Source organism: Suillus discolor, assembly GCF_016758755.1.
Source record: "Suillus discolor strain FC423 chromosome Unknown F5147scaffold_239, whole genome shotgun sequence".
Classification (NCBI taxonomy): Eukaryota; Fungi; Basidiomycota; class Agaricomycetes; order Boletales; family Suillaceae; genus Suillus; species Suillus discolor.
The window spans coordinates 9,911-26,644 of record NW_024541486.1 but is presented as its reverse complement, the minus strand read 5'-3'; the positions used below and the strand labels follow the sequence as shown (position 1 = coordinate 26,644).

Below are 16,734 nucleotides of genomic sequence, written 5' to 3'. Positions count from 1 at the left end.
CAAGTTGGAACTCTACAGTTTGTTCTGCGTGTTTCGCGCGGTGTGCGTTTATACCTTGGCATCACCAACTTCACGGTTGAGGTCGATGCGAAGTATGTTAAAGGAATGATCATAATCCGGACCTCCGCCAAATGCAACCATCAACAGGTGGATCGCAGGTATCCTTCTATTTTCCTTTATGCTTGTCACGTACGCTACCAAGCATACCGGAGCAGAGACTCTCAAGGAGACCGCGCACTGACAATGATCCATCCGATGATGATGACCATGAGGATTGGCTTGACCGCTCATATTCCTTTGCCTTTGAAATCCTGAACGATAGGATATACAAAGTGGAATCCGTGGGGATGGAATCATTTGTGTACTGCACCTCGTACCCGTACCATCCACGCTAACCCGCTCACCTTGTATCATTGAATGTCTAGCTTCCATGCCGCAAACCAATGAACCGTGCATACCTCACTCTGATAGCGCGCGAGCACAAGATGAAAGGATAACCAAAGTCCAACGGTTTCTAGAAGATCGGAAAAGACCCACTGACCTATCGGACAAGAGTTTTGAAACTTTCGTATCCTACGCGGTTAAATTTTTCCTATTTGACAACAACCTATGGCAGAAGCATTTCCTAGGCAAGCATCAATTGGTAGTACCAGAAGTGCGGTGCTTTCAGATCATTAAACAAGCGCACCACGATCTCGGACATAAGGGAGTATTCAGTGTTAGGAACCGCCTTCTTTTACGCTTCTGGTGGCCTAGGATTACTGACGATATCAAGTGGTACAACCAGACATGCCATGAATGTCAAATCCGACAACTGCGCAAGTTAAAGATACCTCCTACCGTGCCCATTCCAGGCGGAATCTTTAGGAAAGTGCACATTGACAGCATCATGATGCCCAAAGCAGGCAGATTCGATCGCATAGTTCAAGCGCGCTGCACGCTCACCGGATACCTGGAATGGCGGATGTTGCGGAAGGAAAACACCAAAACCCTTGGCATGTTCATATTCGAGGAGATTCTTTGCAGGTGGGGACCTGTTACAGAGATCGTTACTGACAACGGGCCCACGTTCATAGCAGCCGTAGACGAGTTAGCCGCGCGCTATCGGATACACCCTATCTGCATATCACCCTACAACTCTCAAGCTAATGGTATAGTAGAACGACGTCACTACGATGTCTGGGAGGCCATCATGAAAAGTTGTGAAGGGGATGAGTCGCAATGGTACCAATGCACGCATTTGGTATTTTGGGCCGAACACATTACAGTTCATCAGGCGACGGGTCTAACACCTTACTTTACCATTCACAGTGTAGAACCGATCTTTCCATTCGACCTTGTGGAGGGAACATTCCTAGTAGCGCTACCCAGACACATTCAGTTCACTACAATGGACCTTATTGCATGGTGCACATGTCAACTTCAGAAGCGACAGGAAGACCTCAACGATATCAAGGAGAAAGTCCTAAAGGCTAGGTATAAGCCAATCCACAATTTCGAGGAGCAGTTCCACGACTCAATCAAGGATTATGATTTCAAACCGGGTTCCTTAGTGCTAGTGCGCAACGCCAGGATCGAGTATGAGCTGAATCGAAAGACAAAGCTGTGGTATCTCGGACCCATGGTCGTCCTGCGCCGCACGAAGGGCGGATCATACCTTTTAGTGGAAGTTGACAGATCTGTGTCCAAACTTCGTTATGCAGCTTTCCACTTAATCCCTTATTTTCTGTGCAGCGAAGCTAAACTATCAGTTACGAGTATCACAGGTCTAAAGATGAAGCACTGAACAATCTAGCAGCAGAAGACACTGAGGAACCCAACAATGAAGAAACCGAGTTCAACGCTTAACCCGCGCATTCCCTACCATCTGCACACTCACTCAATCACCCACACTCTTTATCTGTGTTACTTACTTTCAGTTCCGTTCAAATACAAAAGAAAAACTCAAAAACAATACCTTAGTACGATAGCCTCAGTTTTACCCCAGGTTTCGGCCGGTGATCTCATCCTTTCCCTTTCCGATACTTACCTATGTTATGCGCGCCCTCGTGCATAAGACTCTTATTATATATCAAAGCACAAGACATTGTTCAAAGGACTCAAAGGACTATATTGCATACCCAATGATTTACCGTACATTTTTCTTCTAACACGCAGGTAGCGCACCACGCCCATTTATGTCGAAAGTCACTAGCCATAACCATCTGCGGCCGCAGGAATAGAGGAAGGAAGACGCACACCGAAGAAGACAAGTCGGACGGTACTCTGCAAACATTAGTATTGTTACCCGATTCAACTTCTAATGCGCACGCGCTTATTTTTACATTACTCATTCTTAGGCACACAGCAGAGCTAGGACCGGACACTGGACGATGGACATGGACAAGGAACCGGAACTTAGGATCAAACCGCACTACAGCCAAACCAAGAGTTCATTTAATGTGCGGTATTCTATATGGGAAAGGAAAGGTATCTACTGGTGGCGGCGGCGCTTCTTGTGGCGGATGCTGAGAAGGTCAACATCATTCATGACCTTACCCATCATAGCTTGGATGGTGGCCATCTGCACGTAGATGGAGCATGTTAGCGCCTCGGTCTCCAGATCCTCCGCATCTATGTCCTCCACATCACCTAACGGTTCCACCTCTTCCCTTCTCTTCTTACCTATGGCTCTTCACATATCCGTGGCATCTTCCTCATCCAAAACTTCAATGGTGTCGCGTGGGCAGCGGATAAGGACCCCCTTGGAAGGTCCGGGCACGGGCATGGACTCCGCGGTTGAGGCAGTACAGGCCTTCGGCCGCGGCAACGGCTTAATTGCGCGACCTAAGACAGAAGAGTTAGTGCAAAGTCAGGAATGATTAACGAAGGAAACATACCTTTTCCCTTATGCATTGAATGCTTACATCCCTGCCAAGCGGCCTTGCAGTTCTGGCAGACCATACCAGGCAGGCCTTGGCAGCGGACATCTTGCTTCACACACCGCTCGCATCGGTCCTGGTGAATGACAAGTGCAGGAGCGACACTCATCCGCGGTGTTTTCTAAAGAATTGAGTCAGAAAAACGGAAAAAGAGAAGAAAGGAAAGTTACTCACCTGCTTCACTGGAACCGTGGCCTTCTTAGGCGAAGCGTGCTTAGGGCGCTCCTCTTCCTCCTCCTCATCATCCTCACTCTCCTCCTCCTCATCCTCAGCCCCAGTCTCACCAGTGTTGACCTTGGCAGGTCCTTCTTCCTCAGCAGTGCACTTGTCATTGGCACCGGCAGACATCCTAACATCCTTGTCTCTTGCTAAAGTCTCCTCACAGCAACGTTCTTCTTTGGCATGCTTGGAAGCTTGGCACTTGGCTTTGGCTCTCAACATGTGAAGTTGCGCACGGAAGTAGTTGTAGGCCTCGGAACCATGGCGACCTTTCCCGGCTTCTTCAGGACTCAATGGGAACGAGAGACCAAAGGTCTTCCCGTCAATTGAGCACTGGTCAAGGTCGCACTAGGGAAGAAGAGTTAGTTGCGAAGATATGAAACAAAGTGATTGAACATACCATGATGCACTCCCATGAGTGGCACCATTCCTCCTTCTCCATCACCAACTCGATGCGATCCTCAGGAATAGTGTCTGCGAGAGAAGCCATTTGGACCCGAAGGTCAGCAAAGGCGTGTTGGAGCTTTTCATCCTGTGGGGTAACAATGTTATCAAAAGAAAAAGGCATGATGATGGTTAGATCAATGAAGGAAAAGATAAGATGGAAGGGCTGAGGGGATTTTTATAGGGAACCGCGACTGTGTCCACAATGTGCCCACACTTCTCTTCTCATTGTTCCATTTTAATTTCCGACCACACGCACCACAAACCTTATTTTCCTAGAGACCACAACGCGCGTTTCCATTCTCAGATCTCACGGTCATGTGCTCCTTCGAACAAAAATTTCACCAAGTCTATTTCCCGTGTACGCACTAACCGGGGACGGTTAGCATTTGAGTCTCCTGCAGATGTGACGCTCAGACCCACGCTGAGCAGGAACGAGTGTCTTTTGATACTCATGTCAAGGTCTATGGAAACTCATTGGATCCATGTCATTCCAGTCCTACTCTAGCAGTTCCTTCGGCCGATAGCCAACTGGCATACACCCACACTCAGATCTGTCCTCTGTCCATGTCCTTTCTGTGTCCGCCTATCTCCGTTGGTGCATGTTCATTTTCTCTCAGTTTGACTAAACACTATCAAGGGTTATTACATGTAACCGTGTATTCCGTTCCACACTCTCTCTCCTTACATATTACTTATCTGCCTCGTTTCATCGCTACAGTTCTCACCTACGGGTTCTGGATGCTCATGCAGTAGGATAAAATCTTGTGTGCTACATACAGTACTTTACTTCCCTTCCCTCAGACACTACCTTTGTTTTGCAGAGTCACTTAGACGTTCCTAGTATTATTAATCAATTGACAAGCCTTGTTCACTTCTCACTTCGAACCTGTGTGTTCTTGACCGCTCTGAGAACGTGGCTCTAAGTTTCCTTACCTAGACTCTGCGCGGATCCGAACCGCTCTCAGTTTCTGACTTAGCATTTTCATACCTAGTTATACCTCAGCCTCAAACCTCATCTATACCTAGCCGCTACTTGCGGAACCCCGCTTTACCTAGAAACCCATCGCTCTTTACCTAGAATCCTCTCGTTTTCGGTCATTTCTCATCGCGCACTCACTGGACCTGCGGTCTCGCTTTTGCTCTTACCAGCGAACTCGCTTTTCCAAGGTCGACTTAGTTCTTTTCCGTTCTGTGTTTGCTCCCTTCACACATTACTTGAAGGAAGTGCTTCATAGCAATCCTCTTGGGTCGAGATAGCGCACCCACACTCAGTTGGATTTATTAGTGCTCTAGCTTTCTTGCTGGCCAGTCACTATTACTTCTTCACACCAGGCCACCGGTAGTCTCGCTTGATGAGTTCTTCCGTCTTAAAGTGGCTGGGGTGTCCTGCAGTTGGGTGATTGTGGTGGAGTGACAAGATCTGGTGACAGAGTGATGGAGGGACATAGGCACAGTTTTTATAGAATAAGGTTCCATCATCAATCTTCCAATCTGTGAGTGCAGATTTCATAGGGGGGGCATTCAGCCCATCAAGGGCTTGTTGGGCAGCTAGGATGATAGGATCAGAGAGGGTCAGGGAAGAATCCTTCAAGGACTGGGCGAGGTCGGTGTCGAGGATGTAGACGAACAGGGAGTTAGGGAGGAGCGTGACATCACTGTTGTCCAAGGCTTCAGTGGAGTGGTCAGGGCAGTGGGAGAGTGCGTCAGGGGTGGCTAGTTTGCTTCCTGCAACGTGGTGGAGTTCTAGGTCAAATTCATTCAAGGTTAGTTGCCAGCGTGCTTGGCAGCGAGTGAGGTTCTGGGCGGAGTGGAAATAAAGGAGGTTCTTGTGATCGGTGAATACTATCACAGGGTGGGGGTTTCCCTCAAGGTAATGCCTCCATCACAAACATCATTGGCCTACTGTGGTGGTCTGCTATCAGCACTTTTTCAGAGCAATTGCTAGATAAACAGACCTAAGAATCAATTATGGTGACCATAGTATTGAAAGAACTGCCTTGAGGATTCACTTGTGAATGGGTCCAGTGGAAGTGCATCTCACTGGTCTTAGTCAAGCAGACAAAATGCAGATAAATGTACCTCGAGGACTCACTTCTGAATCATTGGGTTCATTGGAAGTAAATCTAACTGGTTTTAGCCAAGCAGTTGATACAACAGAATCTAAATCTGTCTGTGTGGGTTCAAAACCTGCTAAAGATGTCATTGTCAAGTGATCACCAGAGTCAAAATCTGTTTCTCTTGGAATGCGCAGGTTTGAAACCTGCCAATGATAAAATTTATTTTCTATGAAAACACATCTTAACAATTGTCTCATGAGTGATTTTCTCAAAAACTGATCTCAACTGATGTTAGCCATGTCATTGCCACAATAGATTCACAATCTGTTTCCATTGAAGTCTATAGGTTTGAAACCTGTTGAGTGATGCATTTTTTGTATTAGAACATGTCTTGAATATCTGCTCAAAGACAGCATCTCAAATGTTGATCTTCATTGGTCTTAGTTGAGTTGTCACCAGAGTCAAAATCTGTTTCTCTTGAACTGTGCAGGTTTGAAACCTACCAATGCTAACATTTTTTATTTATTCTAAACCAAAAACCCAAAAATCTCAGATCCAATGCTTTGGCATTGGACACTGTTTCTCACTCTCAGAATTTTGACCTCACACCCATCAGGATCTGACTGCTGCAAGGAAGCGAACTGAGTGGAGGGATACTATGAAGTGTGCAGGGTGAGGATATGAGAGCCAACAATATGAATGTTAGCATATTTAATTGAGCATGTTGCAATATGAAAAAAAGTGTGTCATCTGACGTGTTTCAATGATGTGGCTAAGACCATCTTTAAATGAGTTTTTGAGAAAACTATCTATGAGAAAATGTTATGATCTGCACGGTTCAAGAGAAACAGATTTTGACTCTGGTGGCAACTTGACTAAAACTAATGAAGATCAGTGTCTGAGAGAGTGTCTACGATTCAATATTCAAGACATCATCTTCTAATAGAAAAAATGCAGCATTCAATGGGTTTCAAACCGTCAAGGTGCATTTTCATAAAATAAAATAAAAGTTATCATTGGTAGGTTTGAAACCTGTGCAGTCTGAAGAGAAACAGATTTTGACTCTGATGATCACTTGCAATTTTATCTTTAGCAGGTTTTGAACCCACAGAAACAGATTTAGATTGTGTTGTATCAACTGCTTGGCTAAGACCAGTTGAATGCACTCCCAATGAATTCATTCATAAGTGAATCCCAGGTGGTTGCCAGAGTCAAAATATATTTCTCTCAAACTAAGCAGGTCTGTAATCTGTTACCTTGCGGAGCAAGGTCATGTTGGATGGCAGATAATCTGTCAGTCACCTGACATGAACATCATGCTGTGCAATAATCGAAAATGATAGAACTACGTCAATATGAATACACAAAACTACTTCATAAAGTATCCAAGTAGCTACTCAGAACTTGGTCTCGATGAAATACAGTCAAACTCTGAGCTCGATCTCGATGTCATGATACAATTTTAAATTAGTGATGTTCCGGCCCGGCTTAGGCTCGGCTTGGGGGGGGGGGGGTTAGGTTCACTAGATTTCAAGCCTGAGCCGTGAGCCCAAGCCGGCCCAAAGCTAGGGCTTAGGCCCATGCAAGCCGCGGCCCACATGCTGAATTGCGTGTAATTGATGTCCAAGCTCCACCATGCTGTTCCCAAGACCATGAACACCATGCGCAAATGCCCAGCACACGTCAGCACACGTCAGCAACTGCTGATGTGGCTCAGACGAATACGGACGATGGATGAGAGCAGGAGAAGGGAAGAAGACAAGGAGGAGAACGAGAACAAGAGAGAGGAGATGGACGATCGGTAGCACTCGAGTGCTTCGATTCTGCTCGCCCGGAAGAGTAAGTGCTGAATACTATAACTCGGATACCTGAAGTGCAGCGTCGAAGAGGGATGTATTTCGAACGGTCGATGAACCACTCGCCGACTTTGGATCTAATTGTAGGTTGGGCACCTAGACCACAGACCAACCAAAATTTCGTAACACATCGACCTTGAAATGTCTCGAGGGCCAGGCGGACGATGATCTTGTGTTCCATTTGAGATCAACGGATCTCTTTCGGTCGCCATTTCGTGCATATGTAGTTGAAGTTGGGAGTCAAACTTCAAAGAGTGTCACACGATGAAGAGCCTCCCAGTTATGTTTGTGTGCAAGAGCAATCGCATGGTGCCCATCTGGAATACAAAACATTTCAGCAGATGCAAAAATCACGGGATGATATAGTGAGGATGGTAGAGCGCGTGAAGCCACATTGGTCTATTTGGATTTGTTGAACTTTCGTACATTTTGCGTGCTGTTAGTAGCCTGTTACGATGTTTTAATCGGCTTATCAAACATGCTCAAAAGGCAATATTAGGACCAAGCTGAAGACGACATCGAATATGCTAAAGGCCAACCTATTAATTGGCTGAAAAAATGACTTATCGCTGTGAAAATGAAAAACAAGCAGACTTAGGACTGCCGTCACACAGATTTGGGGGTCCAAAAACGATGAGTGTTGGAAGAGGTCGACAAGGCCGATTCCCATGAATTAAAAATTCTCCGGAGCAAGGTCATAAGTTCGCACAGCGAACCCCTAGTATAATGATGTGTATTGAGAGAACTGACAAAATGCAAATAAATATGCCTTGAGGATTCACTTTTGAGCGAGTTCATTGGAAGTGCATCCAACTGGTCTTAGCCAAGCAGTTGATAGAACAGAATCTAAATCTGTCTGTGCGGGTTCAAAACCTGCTAAAGATGAAATTGCAAGTGATCACCAGACTCAAAATCATGTTTCTCTTGAACCATGACAGGTTTGAAACCTATCAATGATTAATTCTTTTTTTCTACAAAAATATGTCCTGACATTTCCTCATGGTGTTTGAAATCTGTTGAATGATGCATTTTTGCTATTAGAACATGTCTTAAATATCTGCTCATGGACAGCATCTCAGACATTGATCTTGATAAGGAAATGTCAAGGTGTGATTTCATAGAACAAAAATGTTGTTAGTGGCAGGTTTGAAACCTGCACAGTTCAAGAGACACAGATTTTGAATCTGGCGACAACTTGACCAAGATCAATGAAGATCAATGTCTGAGATACCGTCTATGATCAAATATTCAAGACATGTTCTTATATGACAAAATGTGATGTTCTGCAAGTTTCAAACTTGTTGCGCTCCAATAAAAACAGATTTCAATTCTGTGATCACAGCCACTTGACCAAACACAACTGTGATTGGCTTGCAAGCAAACTGACCATGAGCAAATTTCAAAGTGTGTTTTCGTAGAAAATGAATTGTACCACTGGCAGGTTTCAAACCTGCGCAGTCCAAGAGAAACAGATTTTGACTCTGGTGATCACATGGCAAATTCATCTTCAGCAGGTTTTGAACCTGCGTAGACAGATTTAGATTCTGTTGCATTAACCACTTGGCTAAGATCAGTGAGATGCACTCCCAATAATGCTCATGAATAGTTTCTCAGACACAGATCTTTACTGGTCTTAGTCAAGTGATCAATAGAGTCAAAATCAGTTTCCATCAGACTGTGGATGTTTGAAATCCACCAACAGTGATGTCATTTTGTTTTTATAAAAAACACATCTTGTTATGACTCATGCCACACATGTGGCTTCCCTTTCTTGACTCATGCCTCCTGCACATTGTATTCTTACCATTGGTCCATTCCAAATTTTCTTGGTCTCATTCCCATTTTGACAATCCAACTGGTCTTAGCCAAGCAGTTGATACAACAGAATCTAAATCTGTTTGTGTGGGTCCAAAACCTGCTAAAGATAAAATTGCAAGTGATCATCAGAGTCAAAATCTGTTTCTCTTCAGACTGTGCAGGTTTGAAACCTGCCAGTGATAAAATTCATTTTTATGAAAACACACCTTGAAATTTGCTCATGGTCGGTTTGCTTGCAAGCTGATCACAGTTGTATTTAGCTAAGTGGCTGTCATAACAGAATCAAAATCTGTTTTCATTGGAGCGCAACAAGTTTGAAACTTGTTGAATGTCATCAGATTTAAAATCTGTTTCTCTTCAGCTGTGCAGGTTTCAAACCTGCCAACAACAATATTTTTATTCTATGAAATCCAAAATGGTGGAACTTGATGAATCACAAGTTAACGCAAAAGACACATATCATTATACAAATTACAAACCTGCTTAGTTCAAGAGAAATATATTTTGACTCTGGCAACCACTTGTGGAATAAGCACAATAAAGAATCTCAGACCTTTGGAAAGAATTATATTGTTTTGTACTTATCCTTCCGAGTTTGCATCAAGACTTTGGTCATATATTGAACTCTGTGTCAAAAACACACTGTGAGATCCTTCCATTGTCAGTTTTCACTCATGGACCCACCATGGTGGTCTGCTGTCAGCACTTTTCAGGGCAATTGTTAGATAAACAGGTCTTGAAGTTAAGAGCCCCAGCAGGAGTCTGTGTCTTTTGCAATAAAAGCAGTATAAAAGAATCAACAGTGATCATGCTATTGAAAGAACTGACAAAATGCAGATAAATGTACCTCGAGGACTCACTTCTGAATCATTGGGTTCATTGGAAGTAAATTTAACTGGTTTTAGCCAAGCAGTTGATACAACAGAATTTAAATCTGTCTGTATGGGTTCAAAACCTGCTAAAGATGAAATTGTCAAGTGATCACCAGAGTCAAAATCTGTTTCTCTTGAACAGCACAGGTTTGAAACCTGTCTTTTGTGTTTATTTTATTCTATGAAAGCACACCTTGACATATGCTTATGGTCAGTCAGCTTGTCAGCTAATCAGAGGCAGGTTTGAGCAGGATAAAAAAGAATCACTTCTGAATGTATTTATTGGGAGTGTATCCTAACTGGTCTTAGCCAAGCAGTTAAATACAACAGAATCTAAATCTGTCTGCGTGGGTTCAAAATCTGCTGAAGATCAATTTGCCAAGTGATCTCCAGAGTCAAAATCTGTTTCTCTTGGACTGCGCAGGTTTGAAACCTGCCAGTGGTACAATTCATTTTCTACGAAAACACACCTTGAAATTTGCTCATGGTCAGTTTGCTTGCAAGCCAATCACAGTTGTGTTTGGTCAAGTGGCTGTGATCACAGAATTGAAATCTGTTTTTATTGGAGCGCAACAAGTTTGAAACTTGCAGAACATCACATTTTGTCATATAAGAACATGTCTTGAATATTTGATCATAGACGGTATCTCAGACATTGATCTTCATTGATCTTGGTCAAGTTGTCGCCAGATTCAAAATCTGTGTCTCTTGAACTGTGCAGGTTTCAAACCTGCCACTAACAACATTTTTGTTCTATGAAATCACACCTTGACATTTCCTTATCAAGATCAATGTCTGAGATGCTGTCCATGAGCAGATATTTAAGACATGTTCTAATAGCAAAAATGCATCATTCAACAGATTTCAAACACCATGAGGAAATGTCAGGACATATTTTTGTAGAAAAAAAGAATTAATCATTGATAGGTTTCAAACCTGTCATGGTTCAAGAGAAACATGATTTTGAGTCTGGTGATCACTTGCAATTTCATCTTTAGCAGGTTTTGAACCCGCACAGACAGATTTAGATTCTGTTCTATCAACTGCTTGGCTAAGACCAGTTGGATGCACTTCCAATGAACTCGCTCAAAAGTGAATTCTCATGGCACATTTATTTGCATGTTGTCAGTTCTTTCAATACACATCATTATACAGATTACAGACCTGCTTAGTTTGAGAGAAATATATTTTGACTCTGGCAACCACTTGAATAAGCACAATAAAGAATCTCAGCCTTGATAAATTTGTATTTTTTCTACTTCCCCAGGTCATTAGGATCAAACTTGGAGGTTTGATGTGTAACCTGCTCTTCTTTTTCTTCAACCAAGTCAAGACCTTTAGAAAGAATTGGATTGTTCCTTTACTTATCCCTTCAAGTTTGCATCAAGACTTTGGTCGTGAATCAAAATAGTGTTGTTAGGTTTTTTATTTGGTATATGCATGGGAAGGTCTGAATTTGCCATACTGGTGCAGGAAGGCAGGGGTCTGAGTGAGGATAATGAATGACACAAAGTCAGCTAATGCTCAAAGGGATGTGCGATCAACAAAGACAGACCTTCTGAGCATGTAGAGTTTAAAAAGTATACAGACCAAAGGATCTAAAAGGGAACACTAATCCAGACCACAAAAGAGTGAAGCTTATAATAAAAGTGGATTCTGAAGGAATCAAACCACACACTTAAAGCTGAACAATGTATGAGTAAAAGTAATATACCTCAAACATTTGCTTGTAGATGGTTGTCTCAAAAACTCATTATAACCAGTCTTGGCCAAGTGGTTGTTGCAACAGAATTGAAGTCTGTTTCTCTTGAAATATGCTGAGTGGTACATGTTTTTGACCTGCTCAGTACAGGAAAATCAGATTTTAACTTTGATGACTCCTGAACTAGCAACAATGAAGATCAAAGTCTGAGAAACTATCCATAAGCAAATATTCAATTGAGCATGTTGCAGCATGAAAAAGAAATGCATCATTTGACTGATTGCAAATCTGTAGGCTTTGATTGAAACATATTTTGAATCTACTGTGGCAATGATATGGAAAAGAGTATTTATGATGGGTTTTGGAGAAAACTATCCATGAGAAAATATCAGATTGTGATTGCATAGAATAAAAATACAATCATCCGCAGGTTTCAAATGTGCAAAGTCCAAGAGACACAGATTTTAACTCTGGTGACAACTTGACTAAGACCAATGAAGATCAATGTCTGAGATACTGTCTATGAGAAAATGTTCAAGACATGTTCTCATAGAAAAAATGTGACATTCAATGGGTTTCAAATTTGTTGCATTCCAATAGAAACAGATTTTGATTCTGTCATGACAACCACTTGGCCAAATATAACTTTGATCAGCTTGCAAGTGAACCGACCATCAGCATATTTCAAGGTATGATTTCATATTCAAAAAATGTCACAACTGGTGGGTTTGAAACCTGCATGGTCCAAGAGAAACAGATTTTGACTCTGGCGATCACTTGATAATGACATCTTTAGCAGGTTTTAACCCACGCAGACAGATTGAGATTCTGTTGTATTAACTGCTCGGCTAAGACCAGTTAGATGCACCCCTAATGGACCCATTCATAAGTGAATCCTCAAGGCATATTTATCTGCATTCTGTCAGTTCTTTTAATAATATGATTGCCGCGATTGATTTTTTTTAATTCTACTCTTATCGCAAAAGACATTAGACTTCTTCTGGGCCTCTACTTCAAGACCTATTTATTCAGCAATTGCTCCAAAAATGTGCTGATGGCAGACCACCATGGTGGGCTGATGATGTAATGTTAGAACTGACAAAATGCAGATAAACATACCTTGAGGATTCACTTCTGAATGAATTCATTGGGAGTGCATCCAACTGGTCTTAGCTGAGCAGTCAATACGACAGAATCTAAATCTGTCTGCGCGGGTTCAAAACCTGCTAAAGATAAAATTGCAAGTTATCATCAGAGTCAAAATCTGTTTTGCTTGGACTGCACAGGTTTGAAACCTGCCAACAATAACATTTTTATCTTATGAGAATGCACCTTGACAGTTTGAAACCTATTGAATGCTGCATTTTTTGATTTTTCTTGCAAGACAGTCATAATGCCACCCAGACAATCAAGGCCTTCTGATTCATTTTAAGATTCATGTGGGAAATGTGAAGGTGTGATTTCATAGAATAAATATAAAAATGTTGTCTTTGGTAGGTTTCAAACCTGCACAGTTCAAGAAAAACAGATTTTGACTCTGGTGACAACTCAACTAAGACCAATGAAGATCAACATTTGAGATGCTGTCTATGAGCAGATATTCAAGACATGTTCATGTTCTAATACAAAAATGCATCACTCAACAGATTTTGAATCTATTGCAGCAATGACATGGCTAACATCAGTTGAGACAAGTTTTTGAGAAAATCACTCATGAGAAAATTGTCAAGATGTGTTTTCATAGAAAATATATTTTATTATTGGCATGTTTCAAACCCGCACATTCCAAGAGAAACAGATTTTGACTCTGGTGATCACTCGACAATGTCATCTTTAGCAAGTTTTGAACCCACACAGACAGATTTAGATTCTGTCATATCAACTGCTTAGCTAAGACCAGTGGGATGCGCTTCCAATGGATCCATTCACACATGAATCCTCAAGGCAGTTCTTTCAATAGTATGATCACCATAATTGATTCTTAGGCCTGTTTATCTAGCAATTGTTCTGAAAAATTGCTGATGGCAGACCACCACAGTGGGCCAATGATAGGGCTGGTCACCGTAACCATATATGGTTACGACCATACAAGTTACGGCAGCCTTACGGGTACTAACTGTATCATACTGTATGGCATATGGCTTACTCAAAATGCTTGACGGTACGGTGCGGGTGACTTTACAGATATACAGACAGCTATACAGACATACGGTCATGAAAAAAAAATCAAGCTACAGTACCAGCTATGAATATAGATCAATCGATTACAATGACATTATGAGCTAAGCGCAGCTGTTGCTTGACCAACATCAAAGTCCTGATGGTGTTAGGTTGCAGACTAGCACACTGAAGAGAAATAGTGTCACGGCCACCCGAAAAAATGCGCTCAACAGCGACAGTGGAGCCTGCATGATGTGCAGAACATTAATATACCTAAAGACAATAGTACTTTAAGCAGATTTGACTCACCAGGAATAGCTAGAATATCATGAGCCAGACATGAGAGAGTGGGGAATTGTGAGCAGCGGCCTGCCCACCATTGGATGGGGTCACACATATCGAAGTCTTCTGATGGCAGCCTATAATATTCCTCCAACTTGTCCTTCAAGTGTGTTAGCCTTTTTTTATACCAAGCCATGAAGTTGACTTTCTGTGGTGATCCAGGGACAACCTCTGTAGCTGCAGTGGTAAGCTGGGGAACAGCCGAACTAGCTTGTGATGTAATGTAGTTATCCTGATAGTATTGTCGTAACTGATCTTTCGCATCTTCCAAGTGACATTTGAGGGTAGCATCATCACCACAGTCGTCCAAAAGGCTTCCATACGAAATTTGGGGATCAAGAACTGTCAAGAAATGACTTGAGTCAGAAGTTTAATCCTGGAATAGACATGAGGAGACAGCTTACAAGATAACCATATATACAACGGCAATTCATCAAACTTTGTGTAATAGTCACTCAGTTTCCAATGGGCCTTGATGAGTGATTCCTTGAGACGAGGTGGCATGTTATCTGGCAATTCACATAGAGAGTCCTGTAGGGACTCTTGCAGACCACGGAAAATGGCTTGAGTAGAAGACAGCATTGAACACTTGGTTGTCGACCTTTGGGTGGTGGCTGAACAGAATGCTTTGAGCCAGTGTGAGACAAGCTGGATCACACTCCAGTCCTCAGGTGTCAACTCATAGCGGCAGAGATCCCGTGTTTTCGCAACAAAATCATCAATGACTTTGCGATAATCAAGCGCGCGACCTTGAAGATTTTGAGAAAATTTAATGAAGATGAATTAAAACTACATACAAAACATTTGATGAGTTGAAGACTACCTGGTCTTGACGTCAAGAATCAGCATTAGAGCTGTCTGCGGCAATGTATCACCATCCTGTGACTTCATTGATATGTTGACTTCTTGGAACCAAGCTTGGCGATGCTGAGGGCTGGAATGAACAGCATGGACTATCTTTCGTAACTGAAAGTGAACTGTTAGCAACTTGACTCTGATAACAAGCTAGAACTTGCCTTTTCAACTGCCAACAGAACTCGATGAAAATTGTCAGCGAGACTCGAACTCGTCTTCCGGTTGATCTTCTTGTCCAGTAATATCATTGTCATGCTCTTGAGTGAGTGGCGCAGTTACACAATCCTGATATGCATCATGGTTTTTGGTTGTCTTGCTGGCCTTTATAGCGCCAATACCTTCCTTCTAGTAGCTTGAACCAAAAACAAATTAAACACAGACACAAAAATAAGTGAAATTTGTACCACTAATGCTGAAAGATGTGTTGTATGAGGCAAGCACCATAATCGAGCCCGCTGCGCATTAAAAGTGATGCCTTCCTGCTCACACAACTCTTGCAGGACCTTGCACATGGTGTCATTATTTGATGCATTGTCAGCCATTATCGCAAGGACTCAACCCTTAAGCCCGAACAGATCCAGGGTTTCAAATACTGCTTGGGCCATATTTTCACCTGAATGCTCGCCTACAAGCTCACAGAAGTCAATGAGGAGTTCTTCTGTGTGGTGATTAGTGCAACCCTGAAATAATATTGAGGTACTATTGGTACTTACCGAGTTGCCAACCTTCAGTGATGTAGTGCATCACAATGGCCAAGAACCCATATAGGTTGCTGGATGTCCAGCCATCGAGTGAAATGCTAACATTACAGTCTAACTCTGCGATCATCTTTTTCACTTCCTCAACTGTCTCTTCCTCCATCTTCATCACACATTGTTTCATTGCCTGACAATGAGGAATGTGAAGTGATTGACATAAGTGCATATACTTGAGGAGGCGACAGAACTCAATCCTGTCGACCTCCTCGAATAGCTGATCACATGTGATCATCCATTCAGCAAGAAGTTGCTCAAATGTGCCCTGATCCCAGTTAGCTTCCTAGAGCTAGAACATTAGCATTACATTCAGTGAACAAGTTGAAAAATATACTTACAATGGCTCGTCGATTCTGGTGAACAAAGGCATCTACAATATTGCTTGAGGACTTTTCAAGCTTGAGGAGATATTTGGTGGCCTGTGTTGGGTCGAGAGTCTTCTTGCCAGGTGCAATTGCAATCTCATCTTCAGTAGGTGACTCAGTGTGATCCTTGAGACACAGGTATAGACAATACATAGCCAGAAAGTGTGTTTTGATATGACCAATAAGACCTGCCAGTGCCATTGAGAAGACAGTCATGTCAGAAAATGTCAGGAAGCTAAAACAAGATGCTCACCATTCAGGCTACTTCACATTGCCTTTGTAATGGTCAGAATTTTTTGCTGACCATGGTGACACTTGTAGTGTTTGTCGCCCGCATTTCCCTCACTGCCAAGAGCATTCTTTAG

General features: G+C 42.6%; 4 protein-coding genes across 4 annotated transcripts; all 4 read right to left on the bottom strand.

Moving 5' to 3' along the window:
* Positions 1–2,674: 2,674 nt before the first annotated feature.
* F5147DRAFT_782658 (uncharacterized protein) lies at positions 2,675–3,708 on the bottom strand (the record flags this gene model as incomplete). The annotated part of the gene is made up of 4 exons (XM_041442775.1): positions 2,675–2,826; positions 2,880–3,042; positions 3,096–3,488; positions 3,541–3,708. The coding sequence occupies 4 exons, from the start codon at positions 3,706–3,708 to the stop codon at positions 2,675–2,677; spliced, it is 876 nt and encodes a 291-aa protein (XP_041284452.1).
* Positions 3,709–7,063: 3,355 nt separating this feature from the next.
* On the bottom strand, positions 7,064–7,371 carry F5147DRAFT_732313 (uncharacterized protein). The gene is given in 3 exon segments (XM_041439416.1): positions 7,064–7,142; positions 7,169–7,333; positions 7,344–7,371. The coding sequence occupies 2 exon segments, from the start codon at positions 7,305–7,307 to the stop codon at positions 7,069–7,071; spliced, it is 213 nt and encodes a 70-aa protein (XP_041284451.1). The 5' UTR covers positions 7,308–7,333; positions 7,344–7,371; the 3' UTR covers positions 7,064–7,068.
* A 7,368-nt stretch (positions 7,372–14,739) lies between these two features.
* Positions 14,740–15,135, bottom strand: F5147DRAFT_589650 (uncharacterized protein; the record flags this gene model as incomplete). Its single annotated transcript, XM_041432151.1, has 1 exon — positions 14,740–15,135. A coding segment is annotated over one exon (396 nt), but the record flags the coding sequence as incomplete, so codon positions are not given.
* A 78-nt stretch (positions 15,136–15,213) lies between these two features.
* On the bottom strand, positions 15,214–15,803 carry F5147DRAFT_589647 (uncharacterized protein; the record flags this gene model as incomplete). Its single annotated transcript, XM_041432150.1, has 3 exons — positions 15,214–15,388; positions 15,455–15,591; positions 15,657–15,803. Coding segments are annotated over 3 exons (459 nt in total), but the record flags the coding sequence as incomplete, so codon positions are not given.
* Between the last annotated feature and the right edge of the window lie 931 nt (positions 15,804–16,734).

Excerpts from the sequence above, each read along its gene's own strand:
- F5147DRAFT_732313 (XM_041439416.1), bottom strand. The coding sequence starts at position 7,307 with ATGGTGTTCATGGTCTTGGGAACAGCATGGTGGAGCTTGGACATCAAT. Across the intron at positions 7,143-7,168 it reads CGGCTCAGGCTTGAAATCTA|CCGAGCCTAAGCCGGGCCGG; the intron begins GTGAACCTAACC and ends CCCCCCCCCAAG.